The sequence below is a fragment of the Cyphellophora attinorum genome (genome assembly GCF_001299255.1).
Source record: "Cyphellophora attinorum strain CBS 131958 chromosome Unknown Contig22, whole genome shotgun sequence".
In the NCBI taxonomy this organism is placed as follows: Eukaryota; Fungi; Ascomycota; class Eurotiomycetes; order Chaetothyriales; family Cyphellophoraceae; genus Cyphellophora; species Cyphellophora attinorum.
In genome coordinates, this window is record NW_017253250.1 from 314604 (window position 1) to 333286 (window position 18683).

At 54.3% G+C, this 18683-nt stretch overlaps 7 protein-coding genes across 7 annotated transcripts; 4 read left to right on the top strand and 3 right to left on the bottom strand.

Annotated features, from left to right (window-relative positions):
• Positions 1 to 333: 333 nt before the first annotated feature.
• On the top strand, positions 334 to 3836 carry AB675_184 (uncharacterized protein; the record flags this gene model as incomplete). Its single annotated transcript, XM_018141772.1, has 5 exons — positions 334 to 427; positions 477 to 854; positions 907 to 1347; positions 1397 to 1551; positions 1620 to 3836. The coding sequence occupies 5 exons, from the start codon at positions 334 to 336 to the stop codon at positions 3834 to 3836; spliced, it is 3285 nt and encodes a 1094-aa protein (XP_017997763.1).
• A 950-nt stretch (positions 3837 to 4786) lies between these two features.
• Positions 4787 to 6044, bottom strand: AB675_185 (Mediator of RNA polymerase II transcription subunit 19; the record flags this gene model as incomplete). Its single annotated transcript, XM_018141782.1, has 2 exons — positions 4787 to 5448; positions 5510 to 6044. 2 exons carry the CDS (start codon positions 6042 to 6044, stop codon positions 4787 to 4789), a joined length of 1197 nt encoding a protein of 398 aa, XP_017997625.1.
• Positions 6045 to 6874: 830 nt separating this feature from the next.
• On the bottom strand, positions 6875 to 8194 carry AB675_186 (uncharacterized protein; the record flags this gene model as incomplete). Its single annotated transcript, XM_018141792.1, has 1 exon — positions 6875 to 8194. The coding sequence occupies one exon, from the start codon at positions 8192 to 8194 to the stop codon at positions 6875 to 6877; it is 1320 nt and encodes a 439-aa protein (XP_017997661.1).
• A 444-nt stretch (positions 8195 to 8638) lies between these two features.
• On the top strand, positions 8639 to 10463 carry AB675_187 (Glutamate--tRNA ligase; the record flags this gene model as incomplete). Its single annotated transcript, XM_018141803.1, has 2 exons — positions 8639 to 9007; positions 9051 to 10463. 2 exons carry the CDS (start codon positions 8639 to 8641, stop codon positions 10461 to 10463), a joined length of 1782 nt encoding a protein of 593 aa, XP_017997679.1.
• Positions 10464 to 11944: 1481 nt separating this feature from the next.
• On the top strand, positions 11945 to 13637 carry AB675_188 (Carboxylic acid transporter-like protein; the record flags this gene model as incomplete). Its single annotated transcript, XM_018141814.1, has 3 exons — positions 11945 to 12811; positions 12878 to 13067; positions 13192 to 13637. 3 exons carry the CDS (start codon positions 11945 to 11947, stop codon positions 13635 to 13637), a joined length of 1503 nt encoding a protein of 500 aa, XP_017997699.1.
• A 680-nt stretch (positions 13638 to 14317) lies between these two features.
• On the bottom strand, positions 14318 to 15635 carry AB675_189 (Dolichyl-phosphate beta-glucosyltransferase; the record flags this gene model as incomplete). Its single annotated transcript, XM_018141825.1, has 2 exons — positions 14318 to 15460; positions 15513 to 15635. The coding sequence occupies 2 exons, from the start codon at positions 15633 to 15635 to the stop codon at positions 14318 to 14320; spliced, it is 1266 nt and encodes a 421-aa protein (XP_017997718.1).
• Positions 15636 to 16029: 394 nt separating this feature from the next.
• On the top strand, positions 16030 to 16733 carry AB675_190 (ADP-ribose pyrophosphatase; the record flags this gene model as incomplete). The annotated part of the gene is made up of 3 exons (XM_018141837.1): positions 16030 to 16092; positions 16151 to 16243; positions 16317 to 16733. The coding sequence occupies 3 exons, from the start codon at positions 16030 to 16032 to the stop codon at positions 16731 to 16733; spliced, it is 573 nt and encodes a 190-aa protein (XP_017997733.1).
• Positions 16734 to 18683: the final 1950 nt, after the last annotated feature.

An 18683-nucleotide genomic window follows, 5' to 3' on the forward strand; every position in this document is an offset into this window, starting at 1 on the left:
AATCTCTCCGTCGATGCTGATCGTCGGCACGTTTGTATTAAACACGATTGCCAGTGCCACTGAAATACGGTGCATCGCACAGCACCGACCTGTACAGCCATTGCAAGTCATTTCCAGACTCCTTGGAAGGCATGGCGTTGCTCCACGACTCCACCTTCAAAGGTGGGCAGGCTAGCTCGATAGGGTTATCACTGCGATGATTTGCAACAGCATATCCATGCATCAGGATCGACGTGATTGAGGATCACGTACCTGACCGTCGCCCTTTTGCTGCCAGAGCCACGTTTCACCGTGACATCTCCTTGCTATGGTCAATCTTGTGGATTGGGGGCCATGCCGCAGCCACCAACAATTCCTTTGCCGCAAGCCGATCAGCTCGCACTCATGGACGCCATGGTGCTGTGCTATACTGGGGCGATGATCGCTGGTTGTCTATATAGCACTGAACCCCCAACCTCGCCGACTGACCCTAGCAGACACAGAACGAACGATACTAAACAGACTGAGCATGGCTGGACAAATACCAGGCCCTCGCGGCCTGCCGCTGCTCGGCAATCTACTTGATGTTGACTTTGAAGTGCCTCTAGCGGGCATTGAACGACTTGCGGATCAGTATGGACCGATCTACCAGATGACGATAAGAGGCAAACGGCAGGTTGTGTGCAGCAGTGCAGCACTGATGGAGGAGTTGACGGACGAAAAGCGTTTCGTGAAAGTTCCACCTGGAGCGATAACCGAAGTCGATGGACCAAGGGGACTATTTGCTGCCACGAACGAAGATCCGGACTGGCACCAAGCTCATCGTATCCTGATGCCGAGCTTTTCGACGATGGCCGTCCAGGGCATGTTCGATGGTACGGTGTACTTCCATCACGCCATCTACATTCTCTTGCTGACACGGCTTAGGCATGAAGGATATCGCGAATCAACTCATCCTCAGCTGGGCTCGGAAAGGTCCTGAGAATGTCATCAACGCACCCAAGGATTTCACCAAGCTCACACTGGACACTATTGCATTATGTACTATGGACTATCGCTTCAATTCGTTCTACCAGGACACGATGCATCCTTTCATCGACGCCATGGTGAAGGTACTTGTCGAGAATGGCAACCGGTCAACGCGCCCCGGCTTCCTCAACAAGGTCATGCTGCGCAAAGAGAAGGAGCACGCAGAGCGAAGGCTGTATCTTCGTAAGGTCGGTCTTGACATCGTTGAGAATCGTCGACAGAACCCAAAGGAGGGTAAGGATGTGCTGAACACGATGATCTACGGGAAAGACCCAAAGACAGGACAGGTCATGCGAGATGAGTTGATTTCTGAGCAGATGTTGACGTTCCTGATTGCAGGTACGTACTGGGTGACCTTTGGAAAGATCTCGCGACTTACAAACGTCAGGACATGAGACGACCTCAGGATTGCTGTCTTTCGCCTTCGCCGAGATGCTCAGAAATCCAGAGACCTACTTCAAGGCCCAGGCAGAGGTCGATCGTGTGGTCGGACAGCGAGCCATCCAATTCGAGGACATCAAAGATCTACATTATCTCAATGCCGTACTCAGAGAAACGCTGCGTTTGAGACCGACGGTGCCAGTCCTGTCCAAGAGCATTCACCCTGAGAGGAAGCATCAATCGTGACGCTAGATGGATATGTCGTCAAGCCGGAAGACAGGATCATCGTCATGTTGGCTAAAGCTCAGCGAGATCCGAAGGTATGGGGCGATGACGCCGATCAGTTCAAGCCAGATCGCATGTTGGATGAGAACTTTGAGCGAATCTCAGCCCAGTTCCCCGGATCGTGGAAGCCGTTCGGCAATGGTCGTCGCGCATGTATTGGACGACCTTTTGCCTGGCAGGAGGCACTCCTTGTCACAGCAATGGTTCTACAAAGCTTTGATGTGAAGCTCGAGGATCCGTCCTACAACATTCCCGTAAAGCAGACGCTGACGCTGAAGCCTGATAATTTCAAGATCAGAGTCGCACCACGAGATGGCCAGACCGCAACTGACGTGGATCAATTCATCCACACAGGCAAAGCTACTACCACAAACAAGGACACTCGCTCCAACGGTGCTGCTGCCAGCAATGGTACGGTCAGACGGCCCCTGAAGATTCTGTACGGATCCAACACGGGCACATGTCAAGCACTGGCTCAAAGAGCAGCCTCAGATGCTGCAAGTCTGGGCTTTGCTGCAGAGATCTCCGACATGGACAGCGCGACTGGCCCGATGTCCTCCAAGAATGGACCCGTCGTGATCTTCACGTCTTCGTACGAAGGCGAGCCACCTGATAACGCTGCGAGGTTCATCGAGTGGCTACAAACATGCTCGAATACGTCGTTGTCTGGGGTCGAATTTGCTGTCTTCGGGTGTGGTCATAGGGACTGGGTCCGCACCCTACATCGCATTCCGAAGCTCACTGATGAGCTGATGGCCAGAGCTGGAGGAAAGCGCATGGCTCAGGCGGGCTTCACTGATGTCGCCAAGGGCAATGTCTACGGCGACTTTGAAGAGTGGCTCGACGCTACTCTGTGGCCTGCACTCCGTTCTACAGGAAGCGTCGATAGCGATGAAGGTCTCCCTGGGCTCGACTTCGAGCTCTCTACAGATGCACGAGCTACGGCTCTTCGCTTCGACGTGCAGCCAGCCACTGTGAAAGCCAATAACAGGCTCACTTCCGGGACTGAGCCCGAGAAGTATCACCTCGAAATCAATCTGCCGTCCAACACCACCTACGAGTGCGGTGATTACCTTGCGATACTTCCGCAGAACTCCGACCTTGCCGTCAAAGAAGCAATGTCGATCTTCAACCTACCTTGGGACAGTGTCATCACTCTCAAAGGCAACGGCCCTTCCTGCATCCCCCTAAACACCCCAATGCCGGTCTCCGAGATCCTTCGCTCCTACGTCGAGCTATCCCAACCATGCACCAAAAAGACCATCCGCTTGCTAGCTTCACACAGTCACGATAGCCACGTCCGCAACCACCTCAGCTCGCTCGCCGCGAATGACGCCCTGTACACTGCCGAGATCACCAAGAAACGCGTATCCCTCCTTCACCTCTACGCCCAATACTCGACTTCGATTGCCCTCCCCATCGGCACGTTCCTGTCCCTCCTCCCTCCGCTCCAAGTCCGCCAATACTCCATCTCCTCCTCTCAACTCGCCCACCAGGGTACCTGCACGCTCACGTACGGTGTCCTCGACACCACATCCTTGATTGACCCCACGCTACGGTTCCAAGGAGTCACGTCGAACTACCTCCGCAGCCTCCAGCGCGGCGACACGATCCATGTTGCTGTCCGGCCTGCCGCCAAAAAGTCCTTCCGCTTGCCCCTCGACATTGAAAGCACGCCCATGCTCATGTTTGCGGCCGGCACAGGCCTCGCTCCCTTCCGTGGCTTCTGCCAGCAGCGCGCAATCCTGGCTGCCAGCGGCCGGAAGTTGGCTCCAGCAATGCTGTTCTTAGGTTGTCGATCCCGCACGACAGATCGACTGTATGCTCAGGAGATGGATCGGTGGGTGGCGGATGAGGTTGTGGATGTGAGGTATGCATTCTCGCAGGAGTCGGAGTGGAGTGCCGGGTGCAGGTACGTCAAGGAGAGGGTGGTGAAGGATCAAGAGGAGGTGAGAGGGCTGTGGAGGGATGGGGCAAGGGTGTATTTGTGTGGGAGCAGAGCGTTTGCCGAGGGGGTGAGGGAGGCAGCGGGGGAGATCGTGAGAGGGTTGATCAGGGAGAAAGCGGATGGGACGATAAGAAACGAGGCGGCACTGCAGGAGGTGGACCAGAGGTTCAAGGAGATGTTGGTTGAGAGGGTTGCTAGTGATGTCTTTGATTGAGTACAGTGATATCTTGGCAGAGCTTTGTGCTAGGTCCGCTGGGTAGTAAAGGTGCTGGGCTCGAAGTAAACCCGTCTTATTGTACCTTTGCGATCGCTTCAGCACCGTGATGTCTACATCACGGGAGGCCTCCACTAATCGCAATCAGTCTATATATTGTCCAACGACGAAATTTTGGGCCATCAACACAACATATCCAATCCTCTTTCGACGGCATAGTACAAATCGGTCTAGTACATCGAGAGGAAGAGAGAAGTAGTCTAGAGAACGCTCTCTCATTCTCTTGAAGATCCTAGTTCGATTCTGGGTGCTGCTGTCTGTGACTTTTTGGTTTTTTGGGAAGCCGTTGAGGCTCATGGGTGTGCTTGCGACCTGCCTCGCTAGATCTCGGCGTGAGGGGAGAGTGAGTGCAGTAGCAGGAAAGCGAAAGACGAAGAGAAGGAGCAAGTCAAGTCAGTCAGATCAGAACAACAAATTTCTGGAATTTCTGGCTCCCTGCAGTAGCAGGGGCTAGCAAACTTAGCTAGCTACCTTATGCGCTTCGAGCCCGATCCCAGGCGGATTGATGCCATCACGGCACATGCCTCCCACTTCGAAGCACGATCGCTTCCCCTTCTTTGACGTCGCCGAGTATAGAAAGGTTTCCGTGCGCCGCGTACATGCGTGCTCTCGTAAGATCGACTGGCAAGGGATCGCGAAGTTATGCCGCCGTTATGGTGCAGGTCTTTCGTTTCGAAAAGCGAGACCGTTTTCTCATCATTGACAGAATTTGTCAAGACGACATTTAATTTGATACTTTCGTACTTTCGTCGCATCTTTGGTCGGTGGCCGGCCACGCGGCCGCGCCTATCGGCCGCTGTTCGCCACGGAGAAGCTATCGGTCTTTTTAGATCAAGACGAATGATCAGCCCATGAACACTTCGAGGCAAGTGGACGAGGTCAGAGGGCGCCTAGCCTACCTTACGCCTTTTCTTCCTAGCACCGTCACTCTCGTCTTCCGCATCTGGATCATTATTGATGTCGTTATCAGGATCCGAATAGCCATCGCCATATCCCACGAAGCTGTTGTCACCGTAACTACGCTTCTTGCCTCGTGTCTGCCGTTTCGCGTCGGCTGCGTTCGGCGGTGGTCTGAGAAGACCGTTTGGGCGTTGTAAAGATGCTGCTGAGGTCGAAAGAGACGCATGTCCACCGCCGGGCGGTATAGGTCTTATCTTCTCATGGCCAAGCACCTCGTCCCACTTCTGTTCGTCGCGGACCTTGCCTGGCTGCATCTGCATAGCTGAGCGAAGTTTGGTGGCGAAGTCGCTGTCGACTCCGATTGTGCGTGCGGCGTGTTTCGCGTCCCAGGCTTCATCGGATTCTAGCGGCGCTGGCCACTGGCCACTGCCTATCGATTCTCTGAATCCTGGTCCGCTGGCGGCTTCGTGCTTGACTGGCTTGTTCCTCCCTGACAGCTGGAAACCCTTGATCTGTCCTTCGTACGACTTGCGTAGTTTGTTGATCTTCTCGCCTGTGATCGGGTCGAACCTGGCGACGGTGCGCAGTAATGGACCAAGACCGTACATGCTGAGGATGTGATTGTTGACATCTGGCTTGGTGGGAGACACTTCTAGAGTGGCAATGTTAATACACTGTGCAGGAGTTGAGAGCTGGAACAGAGTGAGCCTTACTGGACCTGCCGAGTAGAAATGGTTCACCCATATCTTCATCTAGCTGTTCCAGCGCAGCCTTTGTTCTGTTCTCTCGCACTTTCGCGGCTTCATCAGATACATCCTCCTCCTTCTCGTCTTTCGACCGCTCGTGGTTAGTAGGCGATATCGAGCAATCCACCTCCATCTCATCGTGCTTATCGTCATCTCGTCTTTGTCGCTTATCGCGATGTCGGTCCGGGTCGTCGTTCATGGCGCTACTGGGCGCGCCGTGACTGCTATTGGGCGTCGAATATGGTTGGCTGTTGCGCTGTGTGGAAGCAGGTCTGGTATAGGAGGAAGCCGAAGAAGGCGATCTGGGCGATGATCGCGACGTCGCCTCATCCAGGTGCGATGTCTGACTGTAAGATGCATAGCTTTTCGTGGCGACTGACATATGCGGAGGCGAAGGCAGCGCTCTGAACTGGGTCTCGGACGTCCTCCGTCGCTTGAGACCAGTCTCGGGAGGTGATGAGGGCGACAGTGGTATTTGATGCGTTTGTTGTCGCGCGGACATGGACGTTTGGTAGTCGGGAAATCGAGGCGCCGCCGGCGCGTCCTCTCAAGAGGAAGCGTGGAACTCGTTGAGTGCAGGCGGGTTGCGGACAAGTGACATTCGTCGTGGGGCTGTATCTCGGAAACGAGGCAGAGATCGGCGAGGGCGACTTCGAGCGGCAAGGAGCGCTGATCGCGATGAGTCGTCGTAGTATTCGTAGGCGTAAGTTGTGTCGGAGCTATGCGAGTGTGCTGAAAGTATGCGAAAGATGGCGTGAGGTTGGTAGAAGTCGACGTTGGGCTGCAAGATGGAACAAAGACGTAGCAGGTAAGAAGGCAGTCGAACAAGCCATCCGCATCCACTTGGCGGGAGGCTGCAGTTGATTGGTCATAGACAGGATGACCGCTCCACCAGCAGCAGATGCCTTTTGATCCGAATCCGGACCGTGAACGCGCTTGCCTCGATTGTCAGTTTCAACTTGTTCACTGTGTCATCGCTTGTCTTGCTGACTTCATCTTCTGCAAACATTATTCACATGGTTCTGAGTCTACGACGGTGAAGCGTGGACAGCAGATCGACTTCAACAATTGGGGTACTACGACCTCAGAAGATTGCTAGCATACCATATCTCAACAGCGGCAAGGAGGAGATTGCGCGTACAAGTAGCACAAGATACAGGAGTCAGGATTTGTGCATTCATCCGTCTATCAACATTGAGCGACCTCTAGAACAGTCAACTCATGATCTGAGCAGTCAACCCTCTTAGGCCGTCCGCCACCAACAATCGCTCCAAACGCCGCTGGAAATGCATTCAGATGGTATCGCTGCCGGCCATAACTTCATAGCAATTTTCATATCCTCGTCTCCCACAATCCATACTCAACAACCCTACTGTGTCTGGCATTGAGCACCCTGGCTTCTTCTTCGTCCTCCCACTGACCGCGACCCTCTTCGCCGCCAATATCTTCTATGTCAGCCTCCTCATACTCGACCGGGTCCACAACATCAGCCTCAATAGCCGGTGCAGGTCCAGGCAACATCTTCTTCATAGACTCGATGGTGGCGGGGTCTGTAAAGAAGCCATCCTCGGGGAACTCAACCTCGACGATTAGGTACAAATCACCCTTGGCCTCGGATCGCTTGATAGGCATGCCTTCTCCTGGGATCTTGATCACGTCCTGCGGGCGGAGGACCTTGCCATCTTCGTAGGGATGAGTCATTTCGATGCCTCGTCCATCAAGATGCTTGATGACGACGCGGTTGAAGCCAAACAGAGCCTCAGCCAGTGTCACGTCCAGCTTCGCGCTCAAATCATTGCCGGTGCGCTGGAAGTTGTCGTCAGGTAACTCAACAAGATGGAACACAATGTCTCCCGTCGACTCTGTTCCCGGGACCTGATCTGCTTCGCCCTCGAGCCGAATCTGGTCGCCTTCCTTGGATCCAGGTGGAATATATAATTCGAGCTGCTTCTTCTCCTCGGTCGTCTTCTTGCCCTTGCACTTTTTGCATTTATCCTTCGCATCCCAGATCTCACCCGTACCCTCACAGGCCCCACAAGGGACAACTCTCTGAGTCAGCATGGGCCCAACCTGGCTGACTACTTGCCGCACACCCTGGCCCTTGCAGGTCGCGCATTGTTGAGCCTTTGCGCCGTCTTTGCCGCCGCTCCCACTGCATTTTGAGCAGAGGACCTGCTTGGTCGAACTGAACTTGACCGTCTTGCCCTTGTAGAGATCTTCTAGCGAAACTTCGTATTTCTGGTTCTCGTCGGGCGATTTCCTCGCTCTTTGACGACCTCCGCCCATTCCGCCGAAGGCACCGCCCATACCGGGTATGCCGCCGCCCATGCCGAACATATTGAGGATGTCTTCCATGTTGACGTCTCCAGCACCAGGGCCGCCGCCTTCGAAGGCAGCCATGCCATGTTGGTCGTACATGGCCCTTTTCTGGTCATCAAATAGAATTTCGTAGGCCTGACCAGCTGCCTTGAACCGCTGTTCTGACTCTTCGCGGTCTTCTGGAGCGACTTTGTCTGGATGATTCTTCATTGCAGCCTTGTGGTAGGCTTTCTTGATCTCATTCTTCGAGGCGGTCTTGGAGACTCCGAGAATACCGTAGAGGTCGATCTGAGGAGCGCCATCGCCTGGCGCATTGCCGTTCATTCCGTCCATTCTGGTTGATAGTTATGAGGTGATCAAATCGTGTTGGGGAAAGGCCACTGGCCAATCTTGAGTATCCGATATGAGATGCCGGTTGATCTCAATTTGCTTAGGCACAAACGCAGTCAAAAGTGCGTGAGGAAAAGTCAGGTAGCAGCGCTTGATAGTCCTTGTTTCATCAACTCAGTCAGGCACGCCGTGAGAAATAGCAAGAGGAATACTGGTCCAGGCGAGGCGAGGCAGTGAATAATAGAGTCTTCGAGAAAGCGCTCCACATGTCGAAAATTGGGGGCGGAAATTTCGATGGTCATCTTCCATTTTATTCACCACATCATGGACGCGCTTCATTACTCACCCGCAGATGCGCGTTCGGTCGAGTTTCATTGCCGCCTCGGGCGCTTTATAATTACTACGTCGAAACCATGATGGGATAAGTAGCTTTGGCACGATTCGACCATGCGCCCGCGAACAGCCGGATCAATTCGGTCGTCTTTCTGGACTTGCGATTCATGCCGATCGAGCCTGAGCAAAAGACGCGTCGCTCAGCAGCCTACTCACTCCGTGAAGAGGCCGCTGAGCTCGTCGCAACGTCTATACCGCGGCAAGCTGCCTGATACTCCGGCTCGTACCAGGTTCGCACCTAGTCCGACTGGGAATCTGCATCTAGGTTCTATCAGAACCGCGTTGTTCAACTATCTGTTGGCTCGGAAGACGAAAGGTCAATTTCTGCTTCGGCTCGAAGACACAGACCAGAAGCGGACTCTGCCGGTGCCGAAGAGAAGCTATATCAAGATCTTCAGTGGGCTGGTCTACAATGGGATGAAGGTCAGTTGACGCAGGCCAGTCATTATCATCGGCTAAAGACAAGGTAGGTCCTGTAGTCGGCGGTCCATTTGGTCCGTATCGCCAGTCCGAGCGTTTGCATTCATATCAAGCCCACTTGAAAGGTCTGGTGCAGAGCGGGCATGCCTATCACTGCTTCTGCACCCCCGAGCGCCTGGACGAGCTGAACCGACGTAGACACGATCTTGGTCTTGAGCTAGGCTATGATCGCAAATGTGCTGCTATTGACCCGGAACAGGCTCACGACAGAGCTGTAGCTGGTGAAGCACATGTGGTACGATTTCGAGCGCCTGACCGCTGGCCACGATACAACGACCTGGTCTTTGGAAACTCCGGTCATGGCGACAAAGGCAACAAGAAGCTGTACTCCGACGCTCCAGTCTGGGAAGATGCCATTCTGCTCAAGAGGGATGGTTTCCCAACTTACCACTGGGCCAATGTCTGTGACGATCACGATATGAACATCACACATGTGGTAAGAGGGTCTGAATGGATGTCCTCAACCCCTCTGCACGTCGCCATGTACGAAGCGAAAAGCTGGAAGCCGCCCATCTACGCACATGTACCACTACTCGTCGATTCGAACAAGCAGAAGCTTAGCAAGCGCAACTTTGACATTGACATCGCGTCCTATCAAGTCCGGGGTATATTCAAAGAGGCTCTAATCAATTTCACAGCCCTGCTCGGCTGGTCACATCAGGGCAAGAATGATGTGTTCAATCTGCAAGAACTGGAAGAGGCTTTCGATCTCAAGATCACAAAAGGTAACACTATCGTCGCCTTCGGGAAGCTGCAGTATCTGCAAGAGCAGCATGCTCGTCGACGGATCAGCGCTGGTGGTGAACCTTTCGAGCAGATGATCCGTGATGTTTCTGTTGCACTTCTGGAAAGGTTCGGCGCCGGAAAGGTCGTCAACCTCGTCGGCAAAAGGGACCTTCGCGATGTGGTTGCGAACATGCTGCAGGCAGATTCTCTGCCCTATCGCTCCGCTGCCGAGTTCGCTGAGCAATGTTCGATTTTTGCTGAGGTGCCACGACTGTCGAAGCCTGATGTGAAGGATGTGGAATTGCACAAAGAGCTGTCCGTCGCTGCATCGACCCTGACGCTTGTGCCGGATGCCGAGTGGACGTATCAGACGCACGCGGAGAGTCTAAAACAGCTTGACTTTGCGAAAGGCCCAGATGCTGATACGGCAGACAGAAAGAAGTGGAAGACAGAATTGTATCATTACCTGCGCTGGGCTCTGCTTGACGGCGCCCGAGGACCCAGTATGCCGCATATCATGGCGATACTAGGCCGTGATATCTGTGTCGAAAGGATTGCACGAGCCGCTAAAGAGACGCGGCTTGCTACTCAGACAGAGTCGAATGCATCGAGTCGGCCAGACGTTACCACTACGGCATTCAAGTCGGCTGCGTGGCCTCCAACTTCTCCTTGAGCAGGTCTGTAATGATCTGGCAAGCCAGCCTCGACCAACCTGGCAGAACACGTCTGCTTCGAAGATGGCTGGAGGGTCTCATGGTCCCGAGCATGCCGCCACAAGTCTTCCCAACCTTTGGCTACGATAATGCTTCGGGACCCTTGACGCTGACAAAGGACGTGCGGTGGGTAATCACAGCTTCGCTCAGCCCACAATCCGCAGTCTTGTACCAATATAGTAGGCGAGCATCCTGATCAACTCCTTCCCCATGGAGGTCACTGCATACCTTAGTCTACATGACTGCATACGATCTGATAGAGTTCCGAGGTTTTAAGTCCTTCTTTGCATTCTTCTAGAAGAGTTCCCCATCTGGCCGAAATTTTCCGACAGTTTTCCTGTCAAATGAAGCTGCTATCGCCGAGTTATGCTCGTGAGGTTGCACTCGCGATCTACAGGTCGGCTTTCTACGGCATAGCATCGACGAGATGATCGTCCTACTCGCCCGCTTGCGCCTTGGCGAATGTTTGGTCTCTTTGTCCGCCCAATCAATGCTTGTCGCCAAGAATGATGGCGCTCGTTCTCCGCCTGGAGTCCCCTGCACGCCCAGCTTTTTAGACTGAGGAAGGAACACGCTCGTCGTGCCATAGGTTGAACGGAAGCATTTGCCAACTTGGCTCTCAAGCAGCCCGTGAGAACAAGCTGCAGAAGACTTTCGGTGGCGTCCACAAGCATGAAGAAGCACTCGGGTATGCGATGGCCATCCCCTCCAACTACGTCAGGTCGGATTCAGCTGGGTGTGAAGTCAGTCACCCAGATTTGCAGATGGTCAACACCGTTCAACGAGCGCGCTGCGAATGTACAAATGTTTAGAAGTAAGAACGATGAGAGCAGGGACATTGTCAGAGTTCCAGCATCGCAGAAATCCGCCGCAAAACTAGCCATGTGGGCACAGAATGCAGCAAACACTGAGGCGAAACTCTTCCGCTACCATGAGGTCAGTCCGCTCACGATCGCCATCCCTCTAACCCCTCTTGATGGCTGAGTTCCAGCACTCGGGCGCGTCACAACTTCGCTTCCACCTCGATCTACCGGGATCGAAATGCGCTACGGGAGTCAGTCATGCACTTGACACACTACCTGCCAGTAACGAAAACCATCTATCAACTAGTGCTCAATTATTCTGCCATTTTCACGAGCACGAGACTACCTGGTCACCTCCAGATAATCATCCCCACAGAGGTGAAGTCGGCTAACTATAAAGCCCATGTGCCTTCCCATGCAGTGCGACTTCCCCTCGCCAACCTGAGCGCCATCGTGCTTTCCTCATCCTCTTTCTCGGCTCGTTACACAACTTCCTTCCTCTCCTCGCACAAGACTATACCTTGATCTCACCCAGGTACTCAAGCATTGCTACCAAGCATCTGCCTTAGTTACGCACACACAAGCCAAGCATATACTAGAGCTTCATCTCCACTCTCGTCCTACTTACCTCCAACATCATGCCTGAGCATGGAGAACCAGCCGAGGCATGGCCCCGCGGCACGTTCGCGACAGCGAAGCAATCCTTTGGCGATCTCTTCCGTTGGAAGCAACGCACCCAAATCACCAACGACTATGGCGAGTCGCACTTTGTCTGGCAGAATCCCGAGCCACTCAAGAACCCGATCAGTCTATTTGGTCAATTGACCGCAAAGGCATGGCTCTTCTTCATTGTCGGCCTCCTGGCCTGGACTGCGGATGCATTCGACTTCCATTCCCTTTCCATCCAGACCGTCAAGCTGGCAAAGTACTACGACACCTCCAAGACCAATGTCACCACCGCTATCACCCTGACTCTGCTCCTGCGATCCGTCGGCGCAGCTTTCTTCGGCGTTGCAGGTGACAAGTATGGTCGGAAATACCCCATGGTGATCAACATGATTGTGCTGGGCGTCTTGCAGATAGCTACCATCTACTGTGCGACCTTCGGCCAATTTCTTGCCGTACGTAGTCTGTTCGGCCTGTTCATGGGCGGCGTCTACGGCAATGCCATTGCTATGGCGTTGGAGAACTGTCCCGGAAATGCCAGAGGACTCATGTCTGGTATCCTGCAGCAAGGCTATTCGTTGGGCTACGTGATTGCTGCTTGCGTCAACTTGGGCATTGGAGGCTCGACCGACTCCTGGAAGACGATGTTCTGGGTTGGTGCTGGCTTCTCGATTGCTGTAGGCCTGATCAGGCTGGCATTCCCTGAGTCGAGACAATTCATTGAGGCGAAGAAGGCTGGTGTCAAGGGGACGAGTGCGGGTGCGTTCTGGCAGGAGTCGAAGGTCATGCTGCGTAAGGAGTGGCGGATGTGTGTTTACTGCATCATCTTGATGACTTGGGTGAGTCCCATAATCTGCCTTCACGCATATCGCACAATCTCGACACAACGCTGACTAGAACTCCAGTTCAACTACTACTCGCACACGTCACAGGACAGCTACACGACATTCATGCTCACGGAGAAGGAGCTCTCAAACGCACCCGCCACTCGCGCCTCCATCCTCATGAAGACCGGCGCTTGCGTTGGCGGTACCATCATCGGCTACCTCTCGCAATGGATTGGGCGTCGTCGTGCCATGCCATCTCTGCCATCATGTCCTGCATCCTCGTCCCGGCCTGGATCCTGCCGACCACTGAGCGATCGTTGTCTGCTTCAGGCTGTAAGTCCCACGACCCCAAAATCCTCCATGTGAGAACTCCTCGCTAATGTTCGAACCAGTCTTCATGCAATTCTTTGTCCAGGGTGCCTGGGGCGTAATCCCTATTCACCTCAACGAATTGAGCCCTCCTGCCTTCCGCTCCTGTTTCGTGGGGGTCACCTACCAGATCGGCAACATGATCTCTTCCCCATCAGCACAGATCGTCAACGCCTTGTCCGAGTCCCACTTCCTCACGGCACCCAGCGGCGACCGCGTCGAGGCTTACGGCCCAGTGATGGGCATTGCTACTGTCATCATCGCTTTGGGCATTGCGGTAACAGTGGCGTTTGGTCCGGAGCACAAGGGTAGCAGGTTCGAGTTGGCGAAGCCGGCGGGTGTGCAGGAGGAGGAGGTTAGAGGCAAGTTGGGCAGTGATGCTGGGTTGGAGAGGGGTGAGGTTGAGAAGGCCGTGCCGTCTCAGTTCGAGAATGTTGATTTGGAGAGGCGTGTTGGTGAGAAGGTCTAAGTGAACTTGTTGGAGTATCGTCTGGCAGGGAAGATCTGGAGCGGGTGTTGAATATGACGAGTCTGGGTACAGCACATCATGGTTCTTCGGCAGAGTCGGAGCGGTCGACGTCACGATACCACTGATAGTCCGCACGCTGCATTTCGAGGTTGATCCAAGACTGCCTGAGGAATGTCCAAGGGCACAATGTATGACAGTTACGAGGGGCCGGATTGGAGCGAGACTTGACAGAAGGTCAATCGTATAACTTGATGACAGGACATCAGATCTGAGTGTATATGAGATACTGCACGACATTCTAGCCTGATGAATACTTATCTACATATATATCCTTGCCAAGCGACCACTTCGCTTCAGACCCCCACAGTTCTCTTCCTTCATGCTGGCGCTGCGCTGACAGATCATTGACATCGCATTAATCCTGCGACCGGCAAGGCACCACATCTATTTGGACACACCTGCTTGCACCGAACATGTCTGCAATACATGCGAAAGTTGAGTCATCCGGTCTTACGAAGCGCCCAGTGTCATCCGGCGATAGCTGAGCGCATCGACATCCTGTCATCCGGTCTCACATTAAACCATCTGTCAATCGGCTTCTACAAGAGGTGCGAGATACATGTGAACTGCAATTCAAGACACAGATTTGTGTTCGTCGCTACAGACCACTATCGTGAGCATCACCTCCGAAATACACCCACCCCCCAACAAAACCTCAACACCGCCAATCCCCACGCCATCCCAATACTATCCCACAGCACATTCAACTTACTCCCAACCACCTCCCGCCACCCAATCGCCACCTCCGCCACCGGAATGCCCGCGAACTCCGCCAACATCAACATCTCCACATCAAAGATCCAGCCCTCGGTATGCATATACGGCACGATATACGGCAGACTCGCCCTGCTAAACAGCTTGAAGCCACACTGCGTGTCCTTTATCCTCCCCGTTGCAGGCGGCGTCATCACCCAAAGCAACAAGTGGAACGAATGCATCAGGAAGTTCCGCAATTTGCTGCGCTTGACGACTGCTTCGGAACCGACGAGATGGTTCCGTGATCCCACCGCAACGCCACGGCCCTGGCTGTCGGAGATGTTTTCGCAAGCGGACACGAGTTTGCCCAGATCCGTGATCTGGCTCGCGCCGTCGGCGTCAGCAAAGACGACATACTGGCCGCGGGCATGGCGCATGCCGTGGGTGACGGCGCCTCCCTTGCCGCGGTTCTGGGTGAGGGTGACCATGCGGATCGAGCCGGGCTTGATTTTCACGCCTTGCTCGGAGCGGTGTGTCCAGGGCCCGGACATGCGTCGCGGGAGGGCGGGGAGGATGTGGTCTTGGCAGAATTTGGTGCAGACGGAGAGGGTGCCGTCGGTGGAGCCGTCGTTGATAAGGAGGATTTCCCAGCCGCGGAGCTGGGGTGCGTGTGCTGTGCCGTTGGCGGGCTTTCTTGAGCGGACGTCGCCGTTGGGAGTGGCCGAGGTTTCGGCCGTTGCTGGGAGTTTCTGTGCAACGGCCGAAGAGCCGTACTCGGTTTCGAGGTAGTTGACTGCTTCTTCTAGCATGCCCATGAGGCGCTTTTCTTCGTTGTAGGCGGGCACGACGACGGTCATGAAGACTTCGGCTGGCTCGATTTCTGTTTCTGGTTTCAGGTCTCGCCCTTCCGCGTATGCTTTGGTCATCTTCTTCGCTAGCTCGTCGTACCAGCACGGAAGTGGCTCCGGCTCTGTGAGGTTGCCGACATGGTCGACGGTACGGTATGTCTTTTCGCTCTGTTGTGGTGGTCGCGGCCTGGGGACGACGTAATTTGTGAAGACGAAGAGCTGGTCTAAATCAGTTCTGGCAAGACTAAGAGTCCAGATATGGCAGACTTACAGCCAGCACAATTGAGAAGGCCGCCCAGATCAGCATGAAGGGTATCAGCTTCCAACTATAGCGGCCTGTATCGTTGTTGACCATTGCGAGGAAGTATCCTCCGGGATAGCCTGATTCGCCCATGTTGGAGGACACATTGGCAGAATTCAAGGCTAAGAACGAGCAATAACAAGACTTGGTATCAGAGCCGGGTCATCAGGCAGGTACAGTAACACTTTGCTCAAGGGAGTCTGAATATGCGCTCAGTTCTGCAACTTTTTGGAACATTGCCCTACGATGACAGCAAGGGGCCGCGGCGCGGCGGCGGCGGGGAACGGCTCGCCGCAAACTCTAACTCTCGGCGAAGTCAGGAACGCCCGGAGATGATACTACTATCTCCTCGTGCAAGCAGGACGTCACCATTCAGTGCATATTCAAACCGTAGCACGATGGTTGTCTTCCTCTGTATATGCCTCTTCATTTGCTCAAGTCGGTCCTCGGGAGACAAATACCTCGTCTGAACGTTCGCCCACTCATCATGGCGGACAAGATGGCAACCTACTCGCCATCGGACGCCAAAGTCCTGAACGTCGAGCCAATAGTAAGCATTCCAGTTCCATTTCCCCTCCTGGAAAGTATACTGAACGGGCTACTTACAGAAGCCAGAAGAAGCAAAATGGATCAGATTAAACAAGATCAATTACCAGGATCCGTCTGGTGGGAAGCGAGTCTGGGAGAGTGCTGAGCGACAGGTAGGTCAATGTTGAGCAATTCTGGATCAACAGCGCCATTTAGTCGGGCATTACAGCGTCTGACCACGCCCAGACCCGCCGCGCACATACCGAAGCAGACGGCGTCGGCGTAATCGCCATCCTCCAATTCCCCAACAAGCCCGCCTCACTCCTCCTGCAAAAGCAATTCCGCCCACCCGTCAACAGAGTCACCATCGAAGTCCCCAGCGGCTTGATCGACGAGGGCGAAGACATCGCCACTGCAGCGCTGCGCGAGCTGAAGGAGGAGACGGGCTATGTGGGCACGATCCCGGGCGACGAGGAGGCGAGGAAGGTTGCGGAGGGGTTTTTGATGTGGAATGACCCAGGGTTTTGCAATACTAACACGAAGATGATTTTTGTCCAAGTTGACACTGACGCGCCCGAGAATCGGGATCCCAAGCCGGAGCTGGAGGAGAATGAGTATATTGAGACATTTACCCTGCCGCTGGCTACCCTGTGGATGATCTGATGGAGCTGGATCGTCAGGGATACGGGATCGATGCGAGAGTTGCGACGTTGGCGCAAGGCATGGAGCTGGCGAAGCGGTGGAAGGGTAGTGTATTGGCCTGAGGGTGGTGATATAACTCAGACTCGCCTATAGCCATCCTACCCACCAGCAGTGAACTCCCCTCGATACCAAGCGCTTTCAATCCCGTGGCCCATCTCTATGATTTTGCCACCGCTTGGGTAATACACCCTGATCTGCTCGCTCCCATCAGGATCTCTGTAAGTTACCGCAGCAATTCCATCACTCACATCATCAGCCTTGGGCCACATTGTTCCATTGTGCACAACAATTTGCATGTCCAGACTTGGCGGCCGGACCTGCCATTCCGTGACGACGCGGTCTGGGTTGATGAACCACATGCGCGTTACAACGCCGCTGCCGTCTGTGCTGTTGTCCAGAGAAGGGAGGGTGCAGATTGCGAGGTTTGTTGGTGCTGGGAGGTCGGGGTTGGTGGGGTGTGGGTAGGGTCCCACTAGTTGAGGTGGTTAGTGGATGCTGTATGTCATCACGTGAAGCAGGAGCGGTGGCGGAAAAGGACCCGGAGAAGGAAGGAGAAGAACGCGGAGAGGGAAGGATAGGTAACGTACAGAAAGAGAAGTGGTCGAAGTCCCAACGATTGTTGAACACGTCCCCGTTCGGCGTGTCAATCCAGTACAGACTTGGACCCAAGATTGGCAGCGTCTCTACTGTCATCGCAGCTGGAGAGTTGTTGCGCATTGCTCCTGGCCCGGCGGGCGCGCCACAATTTGGGGGCAGGCGGGTGCTTCTGTCCCAGCCGTAGCTGCAGATGTCCCCGTTGGAGGCGGTGTAGGCGGTGTGCATTTGAAGGTCGTCGTTGGCGGTTGAGCCCCATTGCACGAACGACAGCTGAGATGTGTCGGAAATGTTGGGCGCATTGATGCGAGGCCCGCTGATTTGGAGCACACCCGGGCAAGTTTGCAGTGTGACAGGTGTGCTGGAGTCCTGGCAGGCAAGCTCCATTTCATATATATCTGGGTATGTAGTGTTGGAGATCATCTGTAGAGAGACCTGAGCAGTGTCAGTATACACAACAGCACTGAAATATGCTCTATTTAGTAAGCGTACCCTTCGATGGTTTCCATCTTGCCAGGTCGCAGCCGCTAACGAATTGGCCATGCGCGGTGGTACTGGAAGTCCACTCAGCACACCACGATCTTGCCACGCCACGTTGCTGATCGTGTTGTGGACATGAATACCCTCCTCCGTGGCGTCAAGGTAGAAGATAAATGCGGCTTCATTGTCTCGCGCAATGGCAATGCTCGGATAGCGGGACGTTGTGCGCGCTGTCGAATCTGTACTGTTCGACTGAGATCCGGTACCCGGCGCGTCGGTATCGTTATTCGGCGTGCCTGGCGACGAGCCCGACGAGCCATTGTTCGTGCTTGACTCTTCCCTGTACGAAATCAGCCTTACGTTCTTTGAAGCAGGAGCATCTCCGTTTATGGACTGACTTATTGTCGTTGGACTTTCGACTGCCTAAAACACCTCCCAGCACCGCAGCAATTACCACGATCAGCAGTACAACGCCAGCAACGAGCCATCGCCGCCGTATACCGCAATATCTCTTGCCTTTTCTTCTTGATGCGACAGCTCCAGCCGAAGTCGTACCCTCTGTCTTCAGTGGTACTGCTTCCGGCGGATCTCTCGACGCCTGATAAGGCGTCTTGTACGTGTCTCGCTCTGCATCATGGTCGAAGATCTTGTACGTATCGCCATCGTGATTGACAGCTTCGGGCAGTGTATGGTCTTGATTTCCGGCGTTTAGTGGCTTTCTGGAGTCATCTGACTCCGACACATTAGTTCATAGATCGCTGCAGCGCAAAGTCCAGCCTTACCATATTGTTCTCTGGCCGTGCTGTAGCTCCCTAGCTTGTACATCTAAAGAACTGT